Source organism: Carettochelys insculpta, chromosome 26, assembly GCF_033958435.1.
Source record: "Carettochelys insculpta isolate YL-2023 chromosome 26, ASM3395843v1, whole genome shotgun sequence".
Classification (NCBI taxonomy): Eukaryota; Metazoa; Chordata; order Testudines; family Carettochelyidae; genus Carettochelys; species Carettochelys insculpta.
Window position 1 is genome coordinate 16,640,939 of NC_134162.1, and position 22,284 is coordinate 16,663,222.

Below are 22,284 nucleotides of genomic sequence, written 5' to 3' on the forward strand. Positions count from 1 at the left end.
CATACAGCAAAGAAACAGAATCCAGCTTTATTATTTGTTAGAAGCCTCATGATCTGGGGGGACTGATCGGTGATTTTTGGACAGCCAGGGCTAGTACCACCACAGAGAAAAGACATGATTTCCTAGTGCTGCTGCTGCAGGAGAACAAACTGCAGGCACGGTGGGCCCTGGCCTGCTCCAGACCCCAGCAAAGGGGAGGGGACATCAGGACCTAAGCAGGTTTGGGGTTCTACTCTGAAGTTTTTAGCCCTTCTGCAATGAGGTTAAGCTCATAGCACCAGGTCTCATAGCGATAGGCCATGCGGATCTGAGAGACATTTGTCTTCCCGATGTTGTTGCCCTGGGGTCCCTCCTCACCATAATTCTCCCCTAGGAACTTGGTCTTCTCCTGGCGGAAACAAGGCAACAAAATGAAAGGCGCCACATGGCTCTATGCCCCGCTCCTGCTCAGGGAGCCTCCCACCACAGGACCCTGGCTGGCTATGAGGTGCACAAGTTACCGTGACAGGCCTTGGCAGCCTCCCAGAGAAGCTGATTCTGTCGCTCTAGTTCCCTTTGGCACCAGGTCTGAGATGTTGCTGTCCACACGGGCAGAGCCCCCCTGCCCCCCCCCACTCCCCCACTCATGCGGCTGCACACATGACCCAGCTATCAGAAGAGAAATCCTCACTGCTAGGCTACTGGCAAATTGGTGAACATGCAGCCCTTCCCCCAGGGCCATGCAGCAGACAGACAGGAGTACCTCATGGGACAGACCACATTGCAGGATGCTGCTCCTGGCAATTTCACACATGTCACAGGTGCTGAGTTTGAAGACCTGGGCAGCAATGGCGTATTCCTCCATCAGGGGCTCCTAGAGCAACACAAGAACCATACCTGGTGCAAGCAGCCTGCCCAGTGCAGCACCAACAGCCAGACACCCGCCCCTCAGCGCCTGCTGCATTCCCACACTGCATGGCAGTGCCTAACTCCACTATATTGGGTGCAGTGCAAACAGCTCCCATATCTGGGGCAGTATTCTCATGCCCTGACCCCGTACCTTGGTGTAGTGGAACTGCATGGGGTCGTCTGTGGAGAGAGAGACCATCAGGCCTTTCTGGTGGAAGTCCAGCAGCGGGTTCTTGGCATACTCAAGGAAAAGGCTGTTGTTGCTGAGCGGGGACATTGCAATGGGAATTTGGGACAGGTAGTACAGGTACTGCAGCACAGGGCTCTGAAAGGGAGAAAGTGTCCGTCTTCAGGCCAGAGGTAGGGAGTAGGGCAGTGGCAGAGGCTGATGAATTCTCCACTGCCTTCCATGCCCTGGCAAAAGAGCTGGGCCACAGAGCTCATGGCTAGGAGAAGGTCAGTCACCAGCCACAGGGAGTAGATCCTGGCTTTGCCCTTGGCTTATGCCAGTCAGTTTCTCCATAGTCTGCATGCTCTGCAAGCCAGATTTCCACCTCCTCAGCATGTCTGCCAAGCAGACGGCCCAGAGCAGGGATCTCCATGCTGGGACACACGCCACTCCAGGTGGGGGCTGCGTTTGAGTGACACGGGGCTGGATATCACAGTTCAGTGTGTAAGAGTCCTGTGACGTGGGGGCTATAGAACTGGGCCAGGGTACAGGACACCTGGCTTCAATAGCCAGCCATGGTGCCCTGGGCCAGTGGGAGGGGGTGAAGCAAGCGCCTTGGGCAGTGCTGCGAAGACAGGACTGTGGGCAGACTCCCCTGCACCCGCAGGGCCAGGAAGCCCACAAAGGGGGACATGGAGTGACTTTCCCACACTCGCCTTCTTTAGGTTCAGGCCATGGGAGATGTTATCTGCTGTCATGAAGGCTGCAAGCAGGTGGGTGATGGCTCCAGCTTCCCCGCAGTGGGGTCGGAACAAGAAGGTGTTCATGCCGCGCTCCCTGTGACAGACAGCAAGACGTGCCTGGGCCGGACTGAAGGCTACGGCAGGGGGGAGAGGCGCTGAGAGCCACTGTAAATCCAGGGTGTGCTGGAAACCACTTCCATCCAGGGAGCGGCAGCCCCTGGAACCCCCAGCTCCAGCACCTGTGAGCACAGGGCGCTAGTGCAGGGAGTGGGAAGGCACAGGGCCAGGAACTGAAGCTGAGATGGAGGCTCACTTCCAGGAATGGACCACGCCCCCAGGGCCTAGCTAGACCCACTCCCAGGGCAGGACCCCAGAGACCCACTGGACCCTCTCCCGGGGGAGGACCCCAGGGGCCCAGCTGGACCCACTCCAGGGATAGGACCACGAGGCCCAGCTGGGTTCACTCCCAGGGGCAGGACCTCAGGGCCCAGCTAGACCCACTCCAGGGACAGGCTCCCTGGAGCTCAGCCCATCCTAGCTCCAGACCTCAGTGTTTGCCCTTTAGTCTCCTCAGTGCAGCCAGACTAGGTGCAAGGAGACAATCTCTGCTGAGTCCAGGTGTTTGCCACAATTGCTCATGTCTCTGCCTTGCTCTTGGCACATCCACCGGGCAATATGGCCAATGGTGCCAGACCCCAGCAGCTGTCCTGGCACTGCCTGTGCAACATGAACACTGGTCCGTCTGTGCTGCCGCTGGAGGCAATTCACAGCCGACCCCTGGCCATGTGAGGCGAAATGCCTGCGAGCCGGGTGCCCCAGGAGGGTGGCAGCAGCACACCGTGCGGGGAGCACCCACCTGCGGAGGTTGTTGAGCACGGTGATGTTGGCGTACATGTAATACAGGTAGTAGGTGTAGGACGGGTTCTTCTCATGGCTCCAGTTCTCTGGCGTGGGGCTCTTGGTGGAGAACATGTGCCCGCTGTGCTTGGACTCATCGTCCACGCTGTCAAAGCCGGTGACCTGTGGGACGAGGCGACAGCGTGGTCTGCCCCCCCCGCCCATCTCCCGGGGCTCGTCTGATGAAGGCGGCACCTGTGACCAAAGCCAGATGCCTCCTTCCTTCCCATGGGCTAAGCAACTGCAGACCCTCGTCTCCCCACGCCAGGGCACAGGGCACTGAGTGGCTGGCACCTCCCCCACCCTTAGTACCACAGCACAAGCAGTACAGGACCGGTTCCCCCAACACGGCCTCTGCCTGCCTTGCACAGGCTCCACCTGCTCATCTCACGAGCAGGCAAAGAAGCTGTTTGCCTGCTCATCTCATGGGCTCCCCTCTCCTGGCACCGGGGTTCAGCGCAGAGAGGTCGCAGGGCTGAGCTCCCCAGCCTGTGGCAGAGGACTGGGTGCTAATGCTGCTCTTAACATTGTGGCAGACAGCGGTGGGGTCTGAGCCCCAGTGGCACCACCCCTCCCATCAGGGCCTCGCCAGGCCCAGGCCTTTCCCTGCAGCACTCACGTGTCGCAAGAGCACACTCAGCTCCTTGTTGGCCTGAGGCTGGACTGTCGCCTCAAACACAGGCACAAAGATATTTTCCAACATCTTCCCAAAGTGGGGCAGCAAGTTCTTGGCCCTGAACACATCACTGGGGACAGAGACCAGAGTGAGTCTCCAGCAGGGGAGTCCCCGGACCCAGCATGGACAGAACGCTTCTCCCCGAGCTCCTCTACAGAAGGCCTGTGGCTGCCACAGTAGAAGTCCTGCTGCCCCAGCTCTCACCAGCCAAGCCCCGACACCCAAACGTGCTCATGGCACTTACTAAATCCGGGGCACTTGGATCATCCACTTCATGTTGGGGGAATAGACCCTGTGCCGGTTGAACCAGTTGGCCAGCTTGGCCCACTCCTCCGGCGAGCGCCCATAGATGGACAGGCGAGGTTCCGCATGCTGGTACTTGGCATCCTCCAGGTCACAGCCGACTTCCTGCAGGCAGAGGAGGGCAGGAGGTCACCTGGTTGGGACTCTGCATGCTGTGGGCTGGCAGGCTCCTCCCTGCTGCGCTGGGGGCCCTGCTGCTCAGCTCTCACCTTGATGATGGTGGCAAAGTACTCGCCATCAATGGCATTCTCTGTCTTCAGGTAGAGGTCCCGCAGCTCACTGGCTCCTACGGGGTTGTACTTGTCGTTAAACTTGTCGAAGCGCTGGAAGGTCTGGCGCCCCTGGAGTGTAAAGCAGGTCAGAGTGAGGGTGGACAATGCCTCATGGGGCTGAACATAATAGACTGAGGCCTTACTGGAGAGGAGAGGGTTAACCCCAATCCCAGCAAACTGCCCGGAGAGGCTGGGGCTGGTGCAGTGTATGCCTGGGGAGAAGTCCCAGAGAAGGGAAGGCATGTGATGGAGAGCTCTTGGGAGAAGTAGGCGGGGCAGTCCATGGGGCATATTGGGGTTGCTGCGGGACGTCTTATGGCAGAGGCCAATGAACTCACAGCGTGGACATCCAGGGAATCCACTGTCAGGTCGTAGGGGTGCAGATTGAGCTGCTGGAAGAGCTGCTTCAGGGTAAGTTTCTTGCCCTTGGCATCATACACGACCCGCTCTGCATCCACCCGGTACGACTTCTTGATGAAGCGCAGCAGGTGCTTCTGGTTCATGCAGGCTGCAGCATGAATATGGGTGTCCACCTGCCAGGCAGAGGGGAGACGTCAGCCCCTCCAGGCTGCAGGCAGTGAGGAGGCAGAACAGCCAAGACCATAGAAAGGCCACGGCTGACAATGCCTGCAACCATGGTGAGTCTACTCCACCCCGGCGTCAGGGAGCCCCCGAGGCTGGGTCCCAGTGGTGATGGGGTCAGCCAGGGTATGTCTTTGCCTGGGCCCAGCCACACTGCCACACCTCTGAGGCAAGCCAGGGTCTGCTTAGGGGCCACGGCAGCTTGTGCTGCCCCAAGAAAGCCGCTCAGTCCGGCTGCTGGGCTGGGAATGCTGGTGCCTCTGGCCCAGGCCCTCACCTTCCTGCAGTTGTAGAAATCCCGGTGGGGGTTGTTCTTTAGCTCCTTCAGCTCCTCCATGTCGTTCAGCATCTCGTGCACCTTGAACTTGGAAGAAAGGAACTTCAGACGCCGGTGAGCGTAGGTTTTCCTGTCAGATGATGGGCCGGAACATCACCCTAGGTGCACTCAGGCCAACTGGAGGTGCTACAGGCCCAGCTGCCCCACAGTGTGAATTGCTGCTGAACCCCTTAGCGCCACCAGACAGCATCACCCCAAAGTGCTGTACCCAGGGGTCACATGTGCCCCCCACCCCCAGCACCAGGGCAGGATCCCGCATCTGGGTGCTGAGGGAAGGGCTCCTCCCTGAGCACACAGCTGTCTTGGCAGGGCAGCAGGCCTGTCTACCAGTGCGTGGCAATGTGGCATGGTACCTCCTAGCACTGGGCCTGAAGAAGCGGGTTCTAAGGGGCCTGGCCAAGGCCCGTCATCACCCCCTGCACCAGAGTTAAGAGTGGCTTTCCCCCAGCTGCCCTGAGAGTTTTACTAGCCAGGAAAGTGGGGGCTGTCTCGGTGCCCCTACCAACACACTCTCTCCAGCACTAGGCCCATGGGGCCAGGCAGACAGAGCATTTAGCATGTCCCTAAGGGCAGAGGCTGGGGCAGTGACACCACCCTGCCAAACGCCTCCAGGCCACACTTCAGCGCCAGCGGGGCCCAACCTGGAACAAGGCTGGGCTCTTCTGGGCCACGGGGACCTGACAGGGATTGCTGAGGGCGTGGCCAGCCCCTACAACTATGGGGCACACAGTTCCTGATGTCCTTCTGTGGGGATCTGGCTGGGCACTTACATGGGGCCCTGTGCAATCAGGGCCAGGAGGAAGTTCATGTCGTCAACGAATTCCTGGAGGTTGGGGTAGAGCAGGGCCTTGGGCTCCCCTCGTTGGGCCACCGCTGCAGTAGCGTAGACGTAGACCACACCGCCCTGCATGCGGATGCAGTAGCTCAGGTCCTCGGGCAGATTGTCGGCCTGGAAAGGGTCCTCACCCTCCTTCACTGGCGGGGTGAACACTGTCCCAGAGGCAGAGTGTGGGTGAGCCATGTGCTATGGGGTTGTGGGGCGGGGGGGGGTGGCCTTTGCCTGCTGCCACACTGCTGGGGCTGGGGACAGAGGGCAGGGTCAGCACCAGCCTGTGCAGCAACACACGTGCCCACCCTGGCCTCCACGCCTTGGCCAATGGCCACCCAGCGCAGGCCCAGGCAAACGTGTTCTGGCAGCCCTTGCCTGGCCTTCCCTGGCCTTGCAGCCAGCAGCCCAGCCCTTAGGCTGCTGAGGCTCTTCGGCCTGAATGTGAGCACAGCCGGGACAGAGACACAGGCTGCTGAGGGGCGCCGACAGGCCTGGAGGGCTCCAAAGTACAGTGATGAAGATGTGTACGTGGAGGGATCCTGCAGCCACCAGCTCTTTGCTTTCACACGGTGCCAGCCTAGCTGTGGGGACAGCCCTTGCTGCAGCCTCACAGCATGTAGGGAGGAGCCAGGGCCAGCCATGTGCCAGTGTGAGCGTCAGGGACAGGTGGCTTACAAGGTAGCTGGGGACCTTCGTGCCCCACTGGGAGCAGGCCAAAGTGCTGGGGCATTCGAAGGGACGCCAGTCCCGCCCCCCGCCCTCAAGCAGGGGTCAGTCTCGAGTGGAGACAGGCTCTAAGCTGGCTGTGACGTGGCTGCATTCCTCCCCAAGAGGTGACACCCCGGACAGATGCCAATGAGTGCCCCCAGCCCTGCTTGGTGGGACACCCGCTCGCCTGTCCAGCCCTGGGCTCCCCCCGCTCCTCTTCAAGCCTTCCTGAATGTGCCAGCTGAGAGCAGCCCCCAGGCAGTCATGGCTACTAGCTACCTGGGGCACAGCCATCATCAGCTTGCCAGACCTCGCCTTCGATGCTGCGCAGATACTGGGATGGAGTCTTGGGGAACCTCTGAACTGACTTCTGCATGTATTTCTCCCGGATGCACAAAGCCCTGTAGAGGCCGCTGCAGACCACTTCAAAATCCTCCACTGTGACCTGCAAAAGGCTTCTATTGAAGAGAGTGGCACGTGCCACATGTGGTCAGTCTGGAACCTGTGGAAGCTCCCAGACTCGCCAGGACACAGTCAGACAGGCTCACGTTGCACGGCTGGAGACCAGCAGAACCCAGGCCGGAGCCCCCCGCTCCTGCCCCCTGCAGAGCCCACCTCGACATGCCTGGCCCTAGCAGACAGCCAGGCCACCACTCCCCAAGTCCTGGCCTTTGGCAGTAGTGTGGGCCAATGGCAAGTTCCTTGCTGAGGTAGGAAAGTCCCAGAGGCCAGACGAAGGCATTAGGGCTCTGTCCTGCGGCACACGTCCCAGCTGCTGGGTGATAGCTGGCTCAGCCACTGCAGCCTAGGGTGCTGCAGCGGCTACTTTAGAAGCACAGGCTGGTCCCACCGCAATGTCACCTGATCCAGCACATCAGCAGCACATCTGATCTCCTGCAGAAGATGTGTGGTCAGGCCAGGTTGTGGGCAAAAGGCAGGAGCAGGGGCTTGCCATGCAACAGCTGCAGTGGTGGCTGGGACCATGGGGAAGGAGAGATGCTAGAGCTGCAATCTCAGTGCACTGAGCGTGTCCTGCCAGGGACTATAGCCCAGTCCGTTCTGCTGTGGTTCCTGCCCCTGCTGCTTAGCCCAGCTGACCTGGGCTGCGTCTGTGTATGGTGGGGGGCTGCGGTGAAAGGGGGCTCGCTGTGATTCTCCAGAGGCACAGCGCATGCTGTGCCTGGGCTCAGCAGTCACCCTCCAGCCCTCTGCAGGTTTTGTGCTTGCAGGCAATGCACAAAGTTACACCCCTGGCCCATGAACAGTCACAGCCTCACCCTTCTTCCCCCTGCCCAGGCCAGGTGACTGGCTGGAGCACTCTGCAGAAAGGTAACTGGGGGAAGTGGGTCTCAGCGGCTGTTCCATCTGTTGCCCTCCAGTAGTTTTTCTGGAGGGGCCACATGGACCCTGTGCCCTCCCAGCCATCCTCCTGAGCTTCTTGGCCAAACACATGGCTTGCACCCGTGGGAATTAGCACGCTGCCTATGCGGCACAGCCTGAGCTGGACGATGTGACCTCTCTTACGCACTAAAATAAGAGGCTCCCAACATGCAGGCGCCCAGCTCCCAGGTCAGAGCAGGGCATGAGGCAGACAGCCGGAGGGAGGTGAGCAGAGGGAAAGACGGGGGCGCCTGGGAGAAGACAGCACTGAGATGTGGTGGGAGCAAGGACACTGGCACTTACCCCTGAGGCATAGTCCCCTGTGATCTGTACGCGCTGGAAGTCGGGCACAGCTTGGTACAGTGGCGAGGCAGCGATGAACTCATCAATGGTGGAGAGTTTGGTGGCAGAAGTTTCAGCCACGGGCAGAGCCAGTGCGATTGTCTTGAGGGACAGACGCTTCTTCCTGGGAAGTGGGGAAGCCCTCAGCTCAGGCAGCAATAGGAACCCTGCCAGCGTGGCAGGGCCTGCCTGACACTAGGGGGGGTCAAAAGGGAACTGTGCAGATAGCAGCACCTCTCTTCACAGGTGTCAAGTTCGCTGGGCCTGTGTTCTGCCGACATTCAGCGACCTGTGCTCAGCGCCACACGCGTTTGGGCTCATACCCTTAGCCATGCTGGCTAGAGTGGGACCATGGCCAGATTCAGTCAGGCGTTTCAAACACTTTCACAGGGGTGTACACACCACTGAGCACAACAATTGTTTTGTGGGCATGGCCCAGCCCCAGCAAAACACTCCTGGGGCCACAAGACACCAGCGTCCCTGGAGGAGTGTGTGCCAGGGGGGCGGGGGCGGGCAGGGAGGCTGCTTGTGCGTATGTGATGATGCACCTGAACCAAACAACATGCGCTGCCCAGCTGGCTCTCCACAGCCCTGGCCTGGGACCCTCCAGCTCAGCAGACAGTGGCCAGGACATATTGTTCCAGAGGGTTCACTGAGATATTCCCAGGCCTTAATTCAAGGTTCCCGTCTCTTCCACTGAGGCAAGGGCATTCTGGGGCAGGGTAGGTGCTAGAGGTGGGGTAAGCAGGGCCAGGGTAGGGGTCAGACATGCAATGCGCTCAGCCTGTCCAGCCCCACAGATCCCCAGGCTGCTGTCCCTCACCCAGCTCTCACCGCTTGTCAGCTGTGGCTGTGGTTTCCTTGTGTATTCTGTGCTCCCTCACTTCACGGTGCAAGATGGGGCAGATTTCTTCCACATCAAAAGGCGAGATCTCATGCCTGCTGTCCTCATCCTTCACCTCAGAGGCAAAGACCTTCTCAGCGAAGGAGCGCATCATTTCATCCATCTCTGCGGGGAGAGGGTGCCCCTGTGAGCTGGCCAGGCCACACCCAGCCACCTTTACAGCACCATAAATAGGGCTCCGCCAGCCCAGCAAGATGAGGGCCTCTGCCCTCCATCCCCCATGCCCACCTGGCAGAGGCAGGTTCATCTGTTAGCGACATCTATGGCCCCTTCAACCTGCACTACTTTTCCCAGCAGGACGACATGCCCCAGCACATCCTGGACGCACATCCCATAGCATGGGAAACAAATCACCAACTGTTGTCGTGGTGCTAATCGCTCAGGACCACTTGTGGGACTGGAGGTGTGCCCTGAATTTGTTCAGCTCCATGGGCAAAGCTGTCTTGGGCAGGCCCAGGGGCAGACTGAGGCACAGGGATTGAGTGGGGGAGGACCCCACACGGGGCAGACAGGTGGGAGAACAAACAAGAGGGGAGGGCGGGTTAGCACAAGCCCCTCCCTAACGCCCCCCCCAAAGAAGGGGGGGGGGGCTGCTCTCTGCAGGCCATGTACACACAGGTCACAGCCGGATGACGGCCGTGCTGCAGCTAGTCAGAGCTCTGCTCCCCAAGTGTCACAGGGGCTATGCTGGGGGCTATACACTCCTGCTGGGGCGGGGGGGGGGGGGCAGTGACAAGGAGAGCATTATTTACCGCTTCGTATAACTCATGAACCATGCGTCTCCAACTGAGCCCTGTACGAATTCTTCACACAATACACCCTCCCTCTGGGGCCCTCATTGCTGGGGCTGGTGTAAAATCCCAATGCACAAGGGGTGGGGGTAGGTGGGTGGCAAAAAGGAACTGGATGCATTCATGGGCGGAGGCCAGAGTGAGTGATCAAGGGCAATTAGTGAGCTGCTCAGGGACCCAGCCCTGTGCTCCAGGTGTCCCTGAGCATCTGATTGCCCGGGGGCGGGGGGGGGGGGCGGGAGGGAGAGAGATGGCCAACAGGGATGGACCATGCTAGTCGCCCTGTTCTGTTCACTCCCTCTGACACCTCTGGCATTGGCCACTGTCTGAGACAGGCCCTGGGTTACATGAGCCATTGGGCTGACCCAGAATGGCTGGTCAAACGTTCAGGTAACCTTGGGAGAAGAGTAGCTGCTTCCCTGCTAGCTCCTCCAGGTGGGCCCTGACCTTAATTAAGGATGATGTAGATGAAAGTGGTGGAGTGAAAGGCCTGGCCTGCATTCAGCACTCCAGCTGCATTTTGGGGCTGGCCCCACTGTGTGCCATTCCCAGATGGGGGGGTGGTGAAGGGTGCTGGCTTTCAGTGCCCCAGGACTGCTCTGTGTCATTGCACTGCACTCCTTGGTCCGGGCAAGAGGCAGGAGCTGCCTGGACTGTATTGTGCCAGGGCTGGGAGCCCTCATGAAGGGACTCCTGCCCCGGCACTTAGCGGGGTTGTCATTTGGCCCTTGACCGGGCTTCGTTTGCAATCGCAGCCGTACCGGAGGTGGGGTGGGCAAGACCTCGCACTACTGGACCACGCCAAGGCCAAAGGAAAGGGGCAGGGCCAGTGACAAACCAGGACCCTAAAACTGACAGACCCCACCGCCAGTGGGGAAAGACCAATGCCAGGTCACGCTGCTGGACAAGGCAGGCAGGCAGGACAAGGAGGGATTCAGGAGCCTGGGGAACCTGTCCTCCCTGTGCCTGGAGCTGCCTGAAGAAGTGCAGGGAGCAGGGCTGGACCAGGAGCAGGGCTGGGGACAACAAGGAGCTGGGTGGGGAGCGGGGCCGGGCAGGTCACAGAGGGAGGGAGCAGAGAGTGGAGCCGCCCAGGGAGCGGCGCTGGAGGCAGAGCTGCAGCCACACTGACAGGAGCCGGGCCCGGAGCCACGCAGGGTGAGCAGCTGGGCGGTGTGAGGGCGACCCTGGGCAGAGGGCCCAGAGCAGGGGCTGGCCACCAGCCAAGGGGTCTCACAGGCCAGACTGGGGGGGGTGTGTGTGTGACCTCAACGGGGCTGAGTGGGGGAAGGGCCCCGCCAGCTAGCGCCTGAGGGCGTGTGGCCACGGCCAGAGCACGTGTCTGCCCCTCGGTGTCCCTGTAGCACAGCCTGGGCCTGGGCGGGGGCCGGGCCATGTGAGGAGCAGGCTGAACTTCCCCCGTCGCCCAGAGAGGGCTGCTTGTGGCGGCTCCAGGCCCACAGAGGGGCGACAGGCTGTGTTTCCCTTTAAGTGGCCCATATGGCCTCCTAGTGTTCCTGGGTTGCTGTTTAATCACTCGTATTTGCAATGACCTGTGCGTAGTGAGCAGTGGTCAGAGACGTGGCTGGGGCAGGGAGAGCACCACACAGTGGGGACACCCTAGCCACTGTCCTAAATGACCACAATGAGATTGCAAGTCCAGCCCTCCTGGGTTCCTGGGCCCAGCCCTGCAGGCATTCGCAGGACTCTGGTCTGCCCTATGCGTGGGAGGAAATGAGCCCTCAAGGTAAGGTTAGCGCTGGGTAAAGAGAGTGGGAGTGAGGACTCTGATAGCCAAGTTCTCCAGGGTGACGTCAGGCTGGTCTTGCCAACCCCCTCAGATTTCCCTGGAATCCCAGGAACTAAAAATTAGTTCACTAAAGATTGTCATGTGATGAAACCGCCAGGACTATGTCCAATGAAATTGGCCACCCTATGTATAGGCCAGGAAAACTCACCATAATACTGGCGACGCTTTCCCCCACTTACATCTAGGAACGAGTTTCCCTAAACTACCAGCTGCTGTAGCAATGGTGTATGTGGAAGCAGGTCCCTGGAAAACAAAGCCCTGAGCCTGTGTGCCTGGTGCGGTCAGGTCTAGCAACTGCTGGCAGGGCAAGCTCCCTGTGCAGGAAGTCGGCATAACTCTACTGGTTCCGCCTAAAACTGCAAGGACTCAGCCACTTGGGGTCGGGGCTGGGCGAGGGGTAATGCACTGCCTGTCTCGTCACACAGCTCCCTGCAGGCCAGGGATGCTTTTTGGAAGAGCTCCAGGAAGCGGCTCCTTCCTGGCCATAACTATGCCACACAGTTTGGGCAGCCCATGAACGAGCTGAGCAGGGAGCCATAGATGTGTGGTAGGAGGGACGTGACGGGAGGAGCAGCAGGCTGGAGGATGGCCAATGCTGGGGCTATGCACAAGCAGGCGAGCCGGTGCCAGGACTGGGCCCCACATACACTACAGAAACAACCGGGGGCATTCCAACGCTGAACCCACAGCTTCAATTCCACCATGGCATTGGGGGGTGGCAATGCATTTCATATCCTGCAGTGTCAATTTCAGCTCTAGGGTTCTACCCTGGAGCAGAGACTGCTGAGGCAACCTTGTTCCCAGCAGCTTGCAAGAACCTGGGGCAGAGGCACATGTTCAACAGTGTCCAGCAGGAGTGTCACTGCACATTCAGGAATCATGTGCATTGCTCAGCAGCTCAGGTTTTGCTGTATCAGCAGCTGCTGATCTATGGGACACAGGTGCCAGGCAGGGGTAATTTCTGGGCACCCGAGGGATGGACTGAGTTATCGTAGCCATTTGCATTCTTGTTATCAGATTCAGAACAAATGCAACCTTTGAACCACTCCTCTGCTTCAATCTTGCTGACAGATGGTGATGTTGGGCATGTGAGATTCCCAGCTTGTACCCATAATCTGTTCATCCTCACCAGGTCCACAGTAGAAGGGAAGGGTTCAAGGGGCCCCTGACCAAACAGAGACTAGGGGTCTGGTCCTAGTTTGTCATGTCTGTTGATTGACTGGAGGCAATGGGAAGAGGAGAGAGAAGGCCAGGTTAGCATGAGACACAGCAGAAAAGCAAGGTGCTTGTTAGATTTGGGAGAAGAGAGGAGGAATTTTTCCCCTGCTAATCCTGTTTGTTTCACAGAGAACGAGATCTCTCCCCAGCCTATGGAGACCCAGCATTTCCACTGCCCTCTGCTGTAGGATCAAGGAGTTAAGGATCAAGCAGGAACTTTACAAAGGAAATGTTTAATAACAAGTAGGAGCTTTAGTGATTGTAAACAGACAGACAAGACATGTGGAAATCAGTTATAGTTGTGGTCCAGGATGATTCCTGGAATGACTTGCTGAGAAATGGCTGCTTCTCAGATTTTTAACATTCGGCCATGTTCATGTGTCTATGGGCTATGTCTAGTGATAATCTGTCTGTTTCAGAACCCAGCAACCACACAAGGAAGGGCCACTACTGCTCATGTTTCTCGTCTGCTGTTGGATGTAGAATGAAAACAGAGATAATCCGTTCTCGCAAGGCCCCAGGTGCTTCTCCGTGCCCATCAATTTTAGCATTTGTGCAGAAAAATGTGCAGAATTATTTCAATGGCAAATAGTCTAAATCGGGCTGTCAAGCACTTAAAAATCAGTCAAAATCACACTGTTAAAAAGAACAGAATACCACTTATTTGAATATTTTGAGTGTTTTCTACAATTTTAAATATACCAATTTACATTACAATATAGAATACCAATTGTATCGTGTTCATTTTGTATTTAATTTTGATTATAAATATTGGCACTGTAAAAATAAAAGAGTTTTTTTTTTCAATTCACCTAATATAAATACTATAATACAAGCGCTATTGTGAAAGTGGAACTTAAAAATGTGGAATGATGTATAAAAATAACTGCATTAAAAATACAGCAGTGTAAAACTTTAGAGAATTGTTTACACAAGTTTGTTTATATTTGCATGAAATACTGTTGCCCATGTCTTTTTTCAATGTCACCTGGAAATTAGAACAGTTGTTCCCATGACATTGTTATGTGGCATTAAAAGCAATTTATATACAACAGAAGTGGAAGGAACCTGACAAATTGTTGAGTCTGGCCTGCTGCCCTCACAGCAGGAAGGATCACCATCCATGACTTTTTTTTTTTTTATTAAATAAACCCAACCTGCCCCAGACCCTTGAAAAACCTCCTCAAGGATTGAGCTCAGAATCCTGGGTTTACAAGGGCAATGCTTTAACCACTGAGCTAGCCCCTCAAGATACACCAAACTTTCACATGTGCTTTCATGCTTCAACCACCTTCCAGAGGCCATACCTCTATACTGATGATAGGTTTTTCTTAAAAACAATCCAAAGCCATGTTGACTGACATGTTCATTTTTCATAAGCTGAGTCAGATGGCACCACCATCTCTTTTTTTGGTGGTTTGCATCCTGTAGTTTCTATACTGAAGTGTTTGTTGTCCTTTTAAAAAAGCCTTCTGAAATCATGCTCGACATCTTGTCCATCTCAAATTTTGGAATGTCCTTCAGATTCTTAAACCTTGGCTCAAGTGTAGTAGTTACCCAGAAACCTCACACAGGTACCATCTTTGGTGTTTTAGCAAATCTGCAGCAAAAGCGTTCTTAAAAAAGAATGTGCTCATCATTGAAGGCTACTATAACAGGAAATGTATGACAAAATATAGGTAAAACAGAACCCGAGATATATAATTCTGCCCCCAGGAGTTCAGTCACAAATTTAATTAACACATTTTTGTGAGCATCATTAGGATGGAAGCATGTTCTTTGGCATGATGGCCAAAGCAGAAGGGGCATACCAATGTTTAGCATACCTAGCGTGTAAATAACTTGCCATGATGACTACAAAAATCTCACCTGACTGCCTGGTCTCACTATCTGGTGACAATGTAAATAAGAAGTGGGCTGAATTAGCTCCTTTAAATGTAAACAAACTTCCTTGTCTTAAGGATTGGCCGAGTGGACATGTAGTCTCTAAAGTTTTGCATTGTTTTGTTTTTGAGTGCTTTCCCATGACCAAAAATAATCTATGTTTGTTAAGTTCAATTTGCATGAGAGACTGCACTACATTACTGTGCCAGGTGAATTGAAAAATACAATTCGTTTAACCATTTTTGCAGTGAAAATATTTATAATAAAATAACAAAGTGAGCACCATCCACTTTGTATTCTGTGGTATAATCAAAATCAATATATTTGAAAAAGTTGAAAAAGAAAAAGTTAACAAACATCAATTGGTATTCTATTATTTAATAGTGCAATTGAAACTGCAATTAACTGTGATTCATTTTTGAGTTATCTGAGTTAACCACATTTAATCAACAGCCCTAAATCGAAATTGTTCTGTTAGCAACAGACAGAGCAGCATCTATCACTTTGCAATGATAGGAAATCTTAGTTACATATTAATTCTGCTTTGACTGGACAAGGTTGCCTTAAGGCTAGACAAGTTAAACCTCTCTACTCCAGAACTGTCTCATCTGGCAGCATCCATAATCTGGAATGATTTTAGTTAGCCAGATGGCCACTTATCATGGGTGTGGCCAAGTTTCCTTTGGTCCCATAAAGTTTGTTTACAGCCACTGGTTCTGGCTCTCAGTGTTCTGTGCTGTTATTTAGGTGTACTTTACCCCAAATGTCTTCTAAGAGCCCAGCGAGCAGTGACAGTGTTGGTAGTGCTACTAGACAATATTGACATCCCATCATCTGGCAAAGTTCTCTGTTTGGCACTGGTCGGGTCCCCAGGGTGCTGGATTAGAGACATTCAACCTTTACTGGAAATAATTGCGTGGGAAACTTCACACGCTTATCTTGGAGGCTGACCAGCCATTATGTGAAGCCTAGAATATGTATCAACAACTTCACCTGACTTCTATGCAAAAGCTGTATAGAAAAATCTCATCAGGGATTTTCCTGTGTCCAGCTGTGGAGAGCAAAATTTGGCAACAGGGTCTGAGCTGGGTTAGGTGGGGAAAAGCTGAGATCCTCCAAGGCAGCAGCTTTTGCTAAGGGACTTCATCCACTGGCCAGCCAGGGATGGGGCAGCTCGCACTCCATAATCATGTTACTTAACTCATGGCTTACTTGTAAAAATAATTATTGAATACATTCACTAATCAAATAAGAGCCAGGCACCCTTGTCAAGCGTGTCCACACTCCTGCACTGAAGGGCAGGTGGCACAATCCAGCCCAGGATGCCAGAGCACACAGTTACCAGAGACTCACTGGGCTCCTAACAAGAAGCTGATATTCTACCTATTTGGCTGGTCTGGGAGCTATTCTGGATCTACCACTGGGAGAAACAAGAGCTGTGGGAACCTCTGCCTGAGCACAGGGAGGGTAAAGAAATTGGCATTGCTCCGAGCTTGTACCGTTGAATCAGTGGGTGAGATGATCAGCTTTAGAGGTTCAGATATGCAGGGCTAGGAGGACTCCACAGTGTCAAGTCCAACCCTCTGTGCTGTGGTAGGATCAAAGAAAGCAGGAGACAGTTCTGGCCAGCTGTTTACCCAAACGCCCTTGAAGACTCCAGTGATGGGGATTCCACAGCCTTCTTTGGACGCTTGTTCTAGAGCCTACTTATCCTTTGCAGTACAAAGCTTTTCCCAATATCAAATCCGCATCTCTCTTGCAGCACATTAAACTTCAGGTCCTTCCATTGGTGGATATAGTCAACGACTGATTACCACCCTCTTGCCAACCGCACTTAACATATCTGAAAATTGTTTCCAGCCTCCCCCTCACCTCACCTCAGTCTCTTATCAAGGCTTAACAAGCCCAGATTTTTAATTTTTTTCCCAGAGGGCAGGTTTTCTAAATCTTACATCATTTTTGTTGCTGTTCTCTGTGCCCTTCAATTTGGCCGCATCTTTTCTAAAGCACAGCACTCAGAACGGTACACAGTTCTTCAGCTGAAGCCTCACCAGTGCAAAATGGAGTAGGACAATGACCTCCCCTCTTGCAACATGCTTGTTAACACACCCAGGCTGATAGGCGGCACAGGGAGTGACAGACATGGCAACTTTGGTCAGATTGCTCTTTCACCAGATGTTTTGGAGGCAGATGCTCCAATGTTTTTCAAACACAGCTCTAGTTCATGATAGGGCTTGCCTTTCTGCTTGTGCTTACAGTAAGGTAATTGGGAAACACCTGTCATTTACATTTTGCAAACTTCCAGCTATGATCCTTACTGAAAAGAAATTGATAATAGGCACTTCATTAGCTTTATATTCTTACATAAAAAGCTCTAGAGCTCACTATCACTCTGAATTGCAATTCAAAATACAAACCAAACACCTTCTATGGTTGGATTATCAGAGGGGCCTGACCTGCTGGCTGCTGCTTGCTGAGCATCTCTGGATAGAGTGAGCCTCGACCAGATAAATTCCTTGGCCATTGCTTCTTCCTTAATGGCCTTTACACCTTCCTACCAACTTCCTTTGGCTCCTGTCCACTTCAGCATTGTACCCCTGTGACACACCACAGATCACATCTCTTCCACCTGATGCCTTCCTTGGTTCTAAGTAATTCTGGTTCACAGCCTGTCCCACTTATATTGGGATGAGATCATTGAGCTTTACTCTCCTGTCTGGATTGGATGATGCATACGAGAACCCCACCATCCTAGCCTTTAGTTTGAATGGTCAGGACTAAATCTGCCACGAGTGCAGTCTTTAGGACTGAGCAGATTTGGAGACCTACAGATCCAGATGGTGAGATCTCTGTGCATTCACAATTACTGGTGTATAATCACACATTTCAGAATTTACCAAGTCTCACGGGATCCCAGTTACTGCCCTGCAGGTTCCATTCCTAGCTCATCTCTATCTTTTCTCCTTCTTAACCCGCCATGTCAAAGACTGCTCGGCCTTCTTGCCTAGGACCCACAGTCAGTTTGGGGCTGGCTGCTAGGACAGTGATTGGGGAGAGGTCCTTTCACTTTTCCATGTCCCAAGCAATCGGGATTTGTGTTAGTCTGCTGAATCACTAACCCAGCACAGCCTTAGAGACCTTGCTGTGCTTGTGATGCAAGCGGACCCACAGTAGCACTTGGTACCACAGCTACTCTGACAAACGCTAGAGGGTTGGTGAGTGATGGAAGAGCAAGAAGACTTTTAATTCCTGACCTGTTTAGTCTCCTCCTACCCTTTGTGCACCATGTTCTCCTCCAGCCCCAGACCATTTCCTGCTAGTTCACCATGAATAAAGTACCACAGCTTCATGCCATGTCCACATAGGCAGGAGCACACTGTTTTAGTCATTGCAGACTGAGCAATGGGGGATCTCCAGCAGCCCGTGTTTTGTCCACTCTCTCTCTGGCTGCATTCATGACAGACACAGACATCTGGCTTAAGCTGGGATGCAGGCATCAGTTTCAGTTGCAAGTTCAGTGTCCCAGTTTGCTTTAGCACCAGTCTGTGTGCTCAGCAGGTCCAAGTTGTGCGTGCCTGTCCCCGAGCTTTATCTTCTGTGCAGTGGAACCCACTCACCCAGCTATTGAATTCAGAGCATGTATATGCAATCCTGTCTCTCCCTTATTTGGTCTCTCACCCTGTACATTACCTATGTGAAATTCTGGCTCCACTGACGTCCACTGCCAGACTTCCCTTGACTTCAGTGGGACCAGAACTTTACCTTGCGTCTGTGCCATGTACAATATAGCGTGTAGCTGTCTCTTTATCCCCAAACAGAAAACTAGAGACTCCCTTTCAGGGTTTTGCTACACTACCTGCCTCACCAGACATACCTGGCACACGCAGAAAGGCATGGCAATTTAGACAGAGTACGCTCTGGCCACTTACCTCATCGGCTTTTTTACACCTACCTGTGCCTTTCACCTGTGGCATCTTTGGAACAAGCTGCTGGAGCCCCAAGTAATTCACTGCAATGAGGGAGTGTTAGTGGCTGAGTGAAGCTGCAAAACAGCCTAACAAAATTTACTGCTGTATGTCCCCGTGTAACCAGAGTCCCTTCTCTAAAAGGAGAGGAGAGATCAGCTATGGGGCTATTTAAAGTTGAAGCCAAGAGCCATCTCAGTGAGACAGGTGAAGCTGAAGGCCAGGGTCAACAGAGTTAACGCTGAAGTATTAGAAAGTTAATGCAGAACTTCAAGGAGATATTCCCTGGAATTATTCCTCATGCCTTGCTGGCTTGGCAAATGCTGATATTTGCCCAGTATGATTTGATTTAGCAAATACCGGGATTAAAGAAACACCCTGAATGTGTACAGCACAATACACTGGCAAAAAATCACTCTGAGCTCTGTGGTATGAGGAATTGTTCTGCTGGACTCCAGGGGGAGCAGAGAGCACTGGGTCTGTAACAAGATCGTTTCCAAGTCACTCAGTGAACTTTTCACAGAAACATGGCTCATTCAGGTTCAGTAAGTGTCGCTGCTTCTCATATTAATATTGTTCAGCTGGGTTAGCATCAAGATAGTTTCAGTGGTTCTGGGACTGTCACACTGATTTTGCATTCACCAGTTGTCTTCGCTGGGGGTGCACTGGGACCTGCTCTCTGTCAACATCTCTTGGCAATGAGCTACTGTACTTGAATGTGCAGCTGACAGAACAGTGGGACACTCCATCCCCTGTTCCAGTCATTTATTTGCCCTTCCCTAACACCAGGGGGTCCTCACCACACTCCAAACCCCATGGTCAGGCAAGAGAGATTACTGGGTGCTCCTCTGTCCTGGTCTTTATGATCTTGACCTCTAAGACGTTGCCTGATATTGAAAAGGGCATGACTAGAGCCAAGGCCTGCGCTGCTCCCTTCTATCCCTGGTCCTTTCGTTCAGCTTTGTAAATAATAAAATCCAAGACTTGGTCCTAGGAACCAAGAGCCAACAGCACTAGCTGGACAATTCTCTGATTTAAACCCTATAAAACCAACATCTCCTTCACCCTATACAAACAGCATCTGCTTGGGTTCGATGTCTAAGTCAGGGGATTCAGATCAGAAAACAAATAACCTTTAAGCCTCACATTTCTTTTCTGTTCTATAATCTCTTGAGCCTCTCACTTTTTTAAATGGAAGTCAGTTCAGCTGAGCTCCCCTGATAGGGTCCTCTGCAGAAACATTCAGAGAGATGAGTCACATGTAATGTTCCTTCTAATTTATTTCCATCCATGGGCAGAAACAATTTTGTTAGATTCCCCAAGGGCAGGTGCGGCTGTGCACCACCAGTAGAAACACACGCTGTGGGCATGGTTGGTGCTCTGCTAATCAGTAGGGTGGCATTTCAATCTCTCCTGGGTGGCTGCCCAAGCGCTCAGCTTGCAGGGAGCACTGGTCATATGACACAATAATCAGAATTAAAACTGCATTAAACTAACACACTGAACATGAATATGTGATCTTTCCACTTCTGTCCAGCTGTGAGCTTTTTCAGCCTTTGGTTTGCATCACTGGTGAATTGTTTACTCTCACCACTGAGATCTGCCTTGTCAGGCACAGACCTCAAAACTCCAGCACTAAATTCCTGCTAAGTTCGCTGGTTCCCGGCTGCTCCTCCACATAGGCCTCCTTACAAGGGAGGAGACAAACATGGGCAGACAAAGGCAGAGCTCAGCTTTTAGCAACATCCTTCTTCCCAGTCTTGCTGCCTCCGGGTGCACCTGTTTATGAGTTGGTGGTCAAATCTTGGCTGAGTTTTGCCAGGCAAACCAAAAGGCTGCCTCAGCTTGACAATGTTTCACTTCCATGAATTTCACAGACACATCTCCGCTTAAGAATGGTGTGATTGAATTCACCCAGTAGGTGCTCACCAACATACCAGGTCAATTATTAACACTAATTCACACAGGGAGGTCCTCTTAGCCATTCACCATTCATTCCTCAGCTGGGGGCCCAGCTCGTTCAGGTAAATGGCCTTACTTACCACTGTCATGAATGAGTGCAGGGTAGGGGTTAATCTCTCCTGATGTAACTCCAGTACAGGTGAGCCCACGGGAGTGAAGTAGCTTTGTTTAAACTGAAAACAATTGCAGCTTTTGGGGCTTTTTTTGGTCTGTGGAACAGCAGAGAGAAAGTCCGGAGAATGTGATGTTTCCCAACCAGCCATTGAGGTGTAAGTAAAAGGGAAATGTATAGTTAGATGTAATCAGATTATGGTTATTTTGAATTTGGATAGACCGGCTGCTGTTTTTCTCTCGTGTTGTGGTTTGATTCGTGTTTTCTCCCATGACTTTTAAGCTGATTCCCAGGGAAATATTTTTCTCTTCATGGAACCCATGATTTATTTTCCTCTTGTTTTGTGAATAAATCACTGGTTTTAAGCAATTGATCTGATTCCATGTCCATCAGATATACAGCTGTCAAGCCCTCAGGGAAGGGGAGAATGGGCAAGAGTTTTCAGGGCTGAAGTTTTACCCACAGGGGGCATTCCCCAACGTACCTGCCTGGTGGGTTAAAGGGGTCTCCAAGGACTGGGGTGGTGGCAGCACTATCCTTCAGGGTTTAGGGGATCTGTGACCCCGGGAAATTTTGAAGTAAAGCCTGAGTATAGGCAAGGGATTTTAAAGATTTTGTAGGACCTCGCTTTCTGCGCTCGGTGTGCCAGAGTTGGGGAGGATCTCCGACACTCACTCTGCAACATAAGCCAATTAGATCCCAGAAGGTCACCAACAATCAGAAGGACAGACCAGAGTCCTACTGGAGTAAAAATTTCCCTGTAGCACCAGAAATAAAATGCTCATTTCTGGTAAACTTCACCTAAACATTCTACATGGGTCTGTCAGCAGCCTATAAGCTTTAATTTACAGTAACAGCAGTCCTTGTTGCTTCACCCTTGAGTCATTTGCTCAGATTGCAGCCCTCCACTCCAGATTTTACAACAGTTGCCCCCATGGGAGCTGGCACCTGCTAGGTGATTGTGTCAAACTTGGGCAACTTCTGTTATGCCTGCTTGGAGAGTGAGGAAAATAAGTACAAGTGATAGGCCTCATCTGACATGTTTATTTTGGGGGATATCAGATGATCCCAGAGCTGAGCTCGACTTGGGTTACCTTCAAGGCTGGAGCTAGCAGCAAAAACAGGCAGAAGTCCATTACTGAGAAAGAACTAGAACCCAGCACACTCCTTACACTCAACAGCTTATAGGCTGGATTTCAGTTTGGTGCGACGCAAAGGGCCACATCAGGCACTTGATCCCATTTCAAAAGGGGCAGCTTCCACCACTTATGTCTGTCCCACCCACCTTGACTTTGATACTGTGCGAAGGTGTGGCTGTCCCAGCATTACAGTGAACACCAACAGCAGCCATACGGAAGGAGAGCAGAAGACTCCAATCCTCCCACAAAATTCACAAACGTGCTTCCCAAAGGTGGAAAAATAAAAGTTTTAAGAATAGAACAATGCCCACACTGGGTTCAGCCAAAGGCCACGTAGCCCAATATCCTGTCTTCTGGCAGTGCCAATGCCAGA

At 53.0% G+C, this 22,284-nt stretch overlaps 1 protein-coding gene across 4 annotated transcripts; it reads right to left on the bottom strand.

Moving 5' to 3' along the window:
* Window positions 1-4: 4 nt before the first annotated feature.
* Window positions 5-18,834, bottom strand: AMPD1 (adenosine monophosphate deaminase 1). Of its 4 annotated transcripts, none has more exons than XM_074977573.1 (16): window positions 18,686-18,813; window positions 12,667-12,850; window positions 8,961-9,135; window positions 8,088-8,250; window positions 6,684-6,849; window positions 5,638-5,857; window positions 4,808-4,937; window positions 4,287-4,481; window positions 3,886-4,017; window positions 3,618-3,781; window positions 3,317-3,443; window positions 2,657-2,892; window positions 1,774-1,894; window positions 1,040-1,213; window positions 743-853; window positions 5-388 (listed from the first exon to the last, which is right to left on the bottom strand). In XM_074977573.1, exons 2-16 carry the CDS (start codon window positions 12,752-12,754, stop codon window positions 230-232), a joined length of 2,361 nt encoding a protein of 786 aa, XP_074833674.1. In that variant the 5' UTR covers window positions 12,755-12,850; window positions 18,686-18,813; the 3' UTR covers window positions 5-229. The 4 variants fall into 4 exon arrangements, with proteins under 4 accessions (XP_074833674.1, XP_074833677.1, XP_074833678.1 ...); XM_074977576.1 differs by having other exon boundaries at window positions 2,657-2,820; window positions 18,686-18,809; XM_074977577.1 differs by lacking the exon at window positions 12,667-12,850 and having other exon boundaries at window positions 2,657-2,820; window positions 18,686-18,834.
* Between the last annotated feature and the right edge of the window lie 3,450 nt (window positions 18,835-22,284).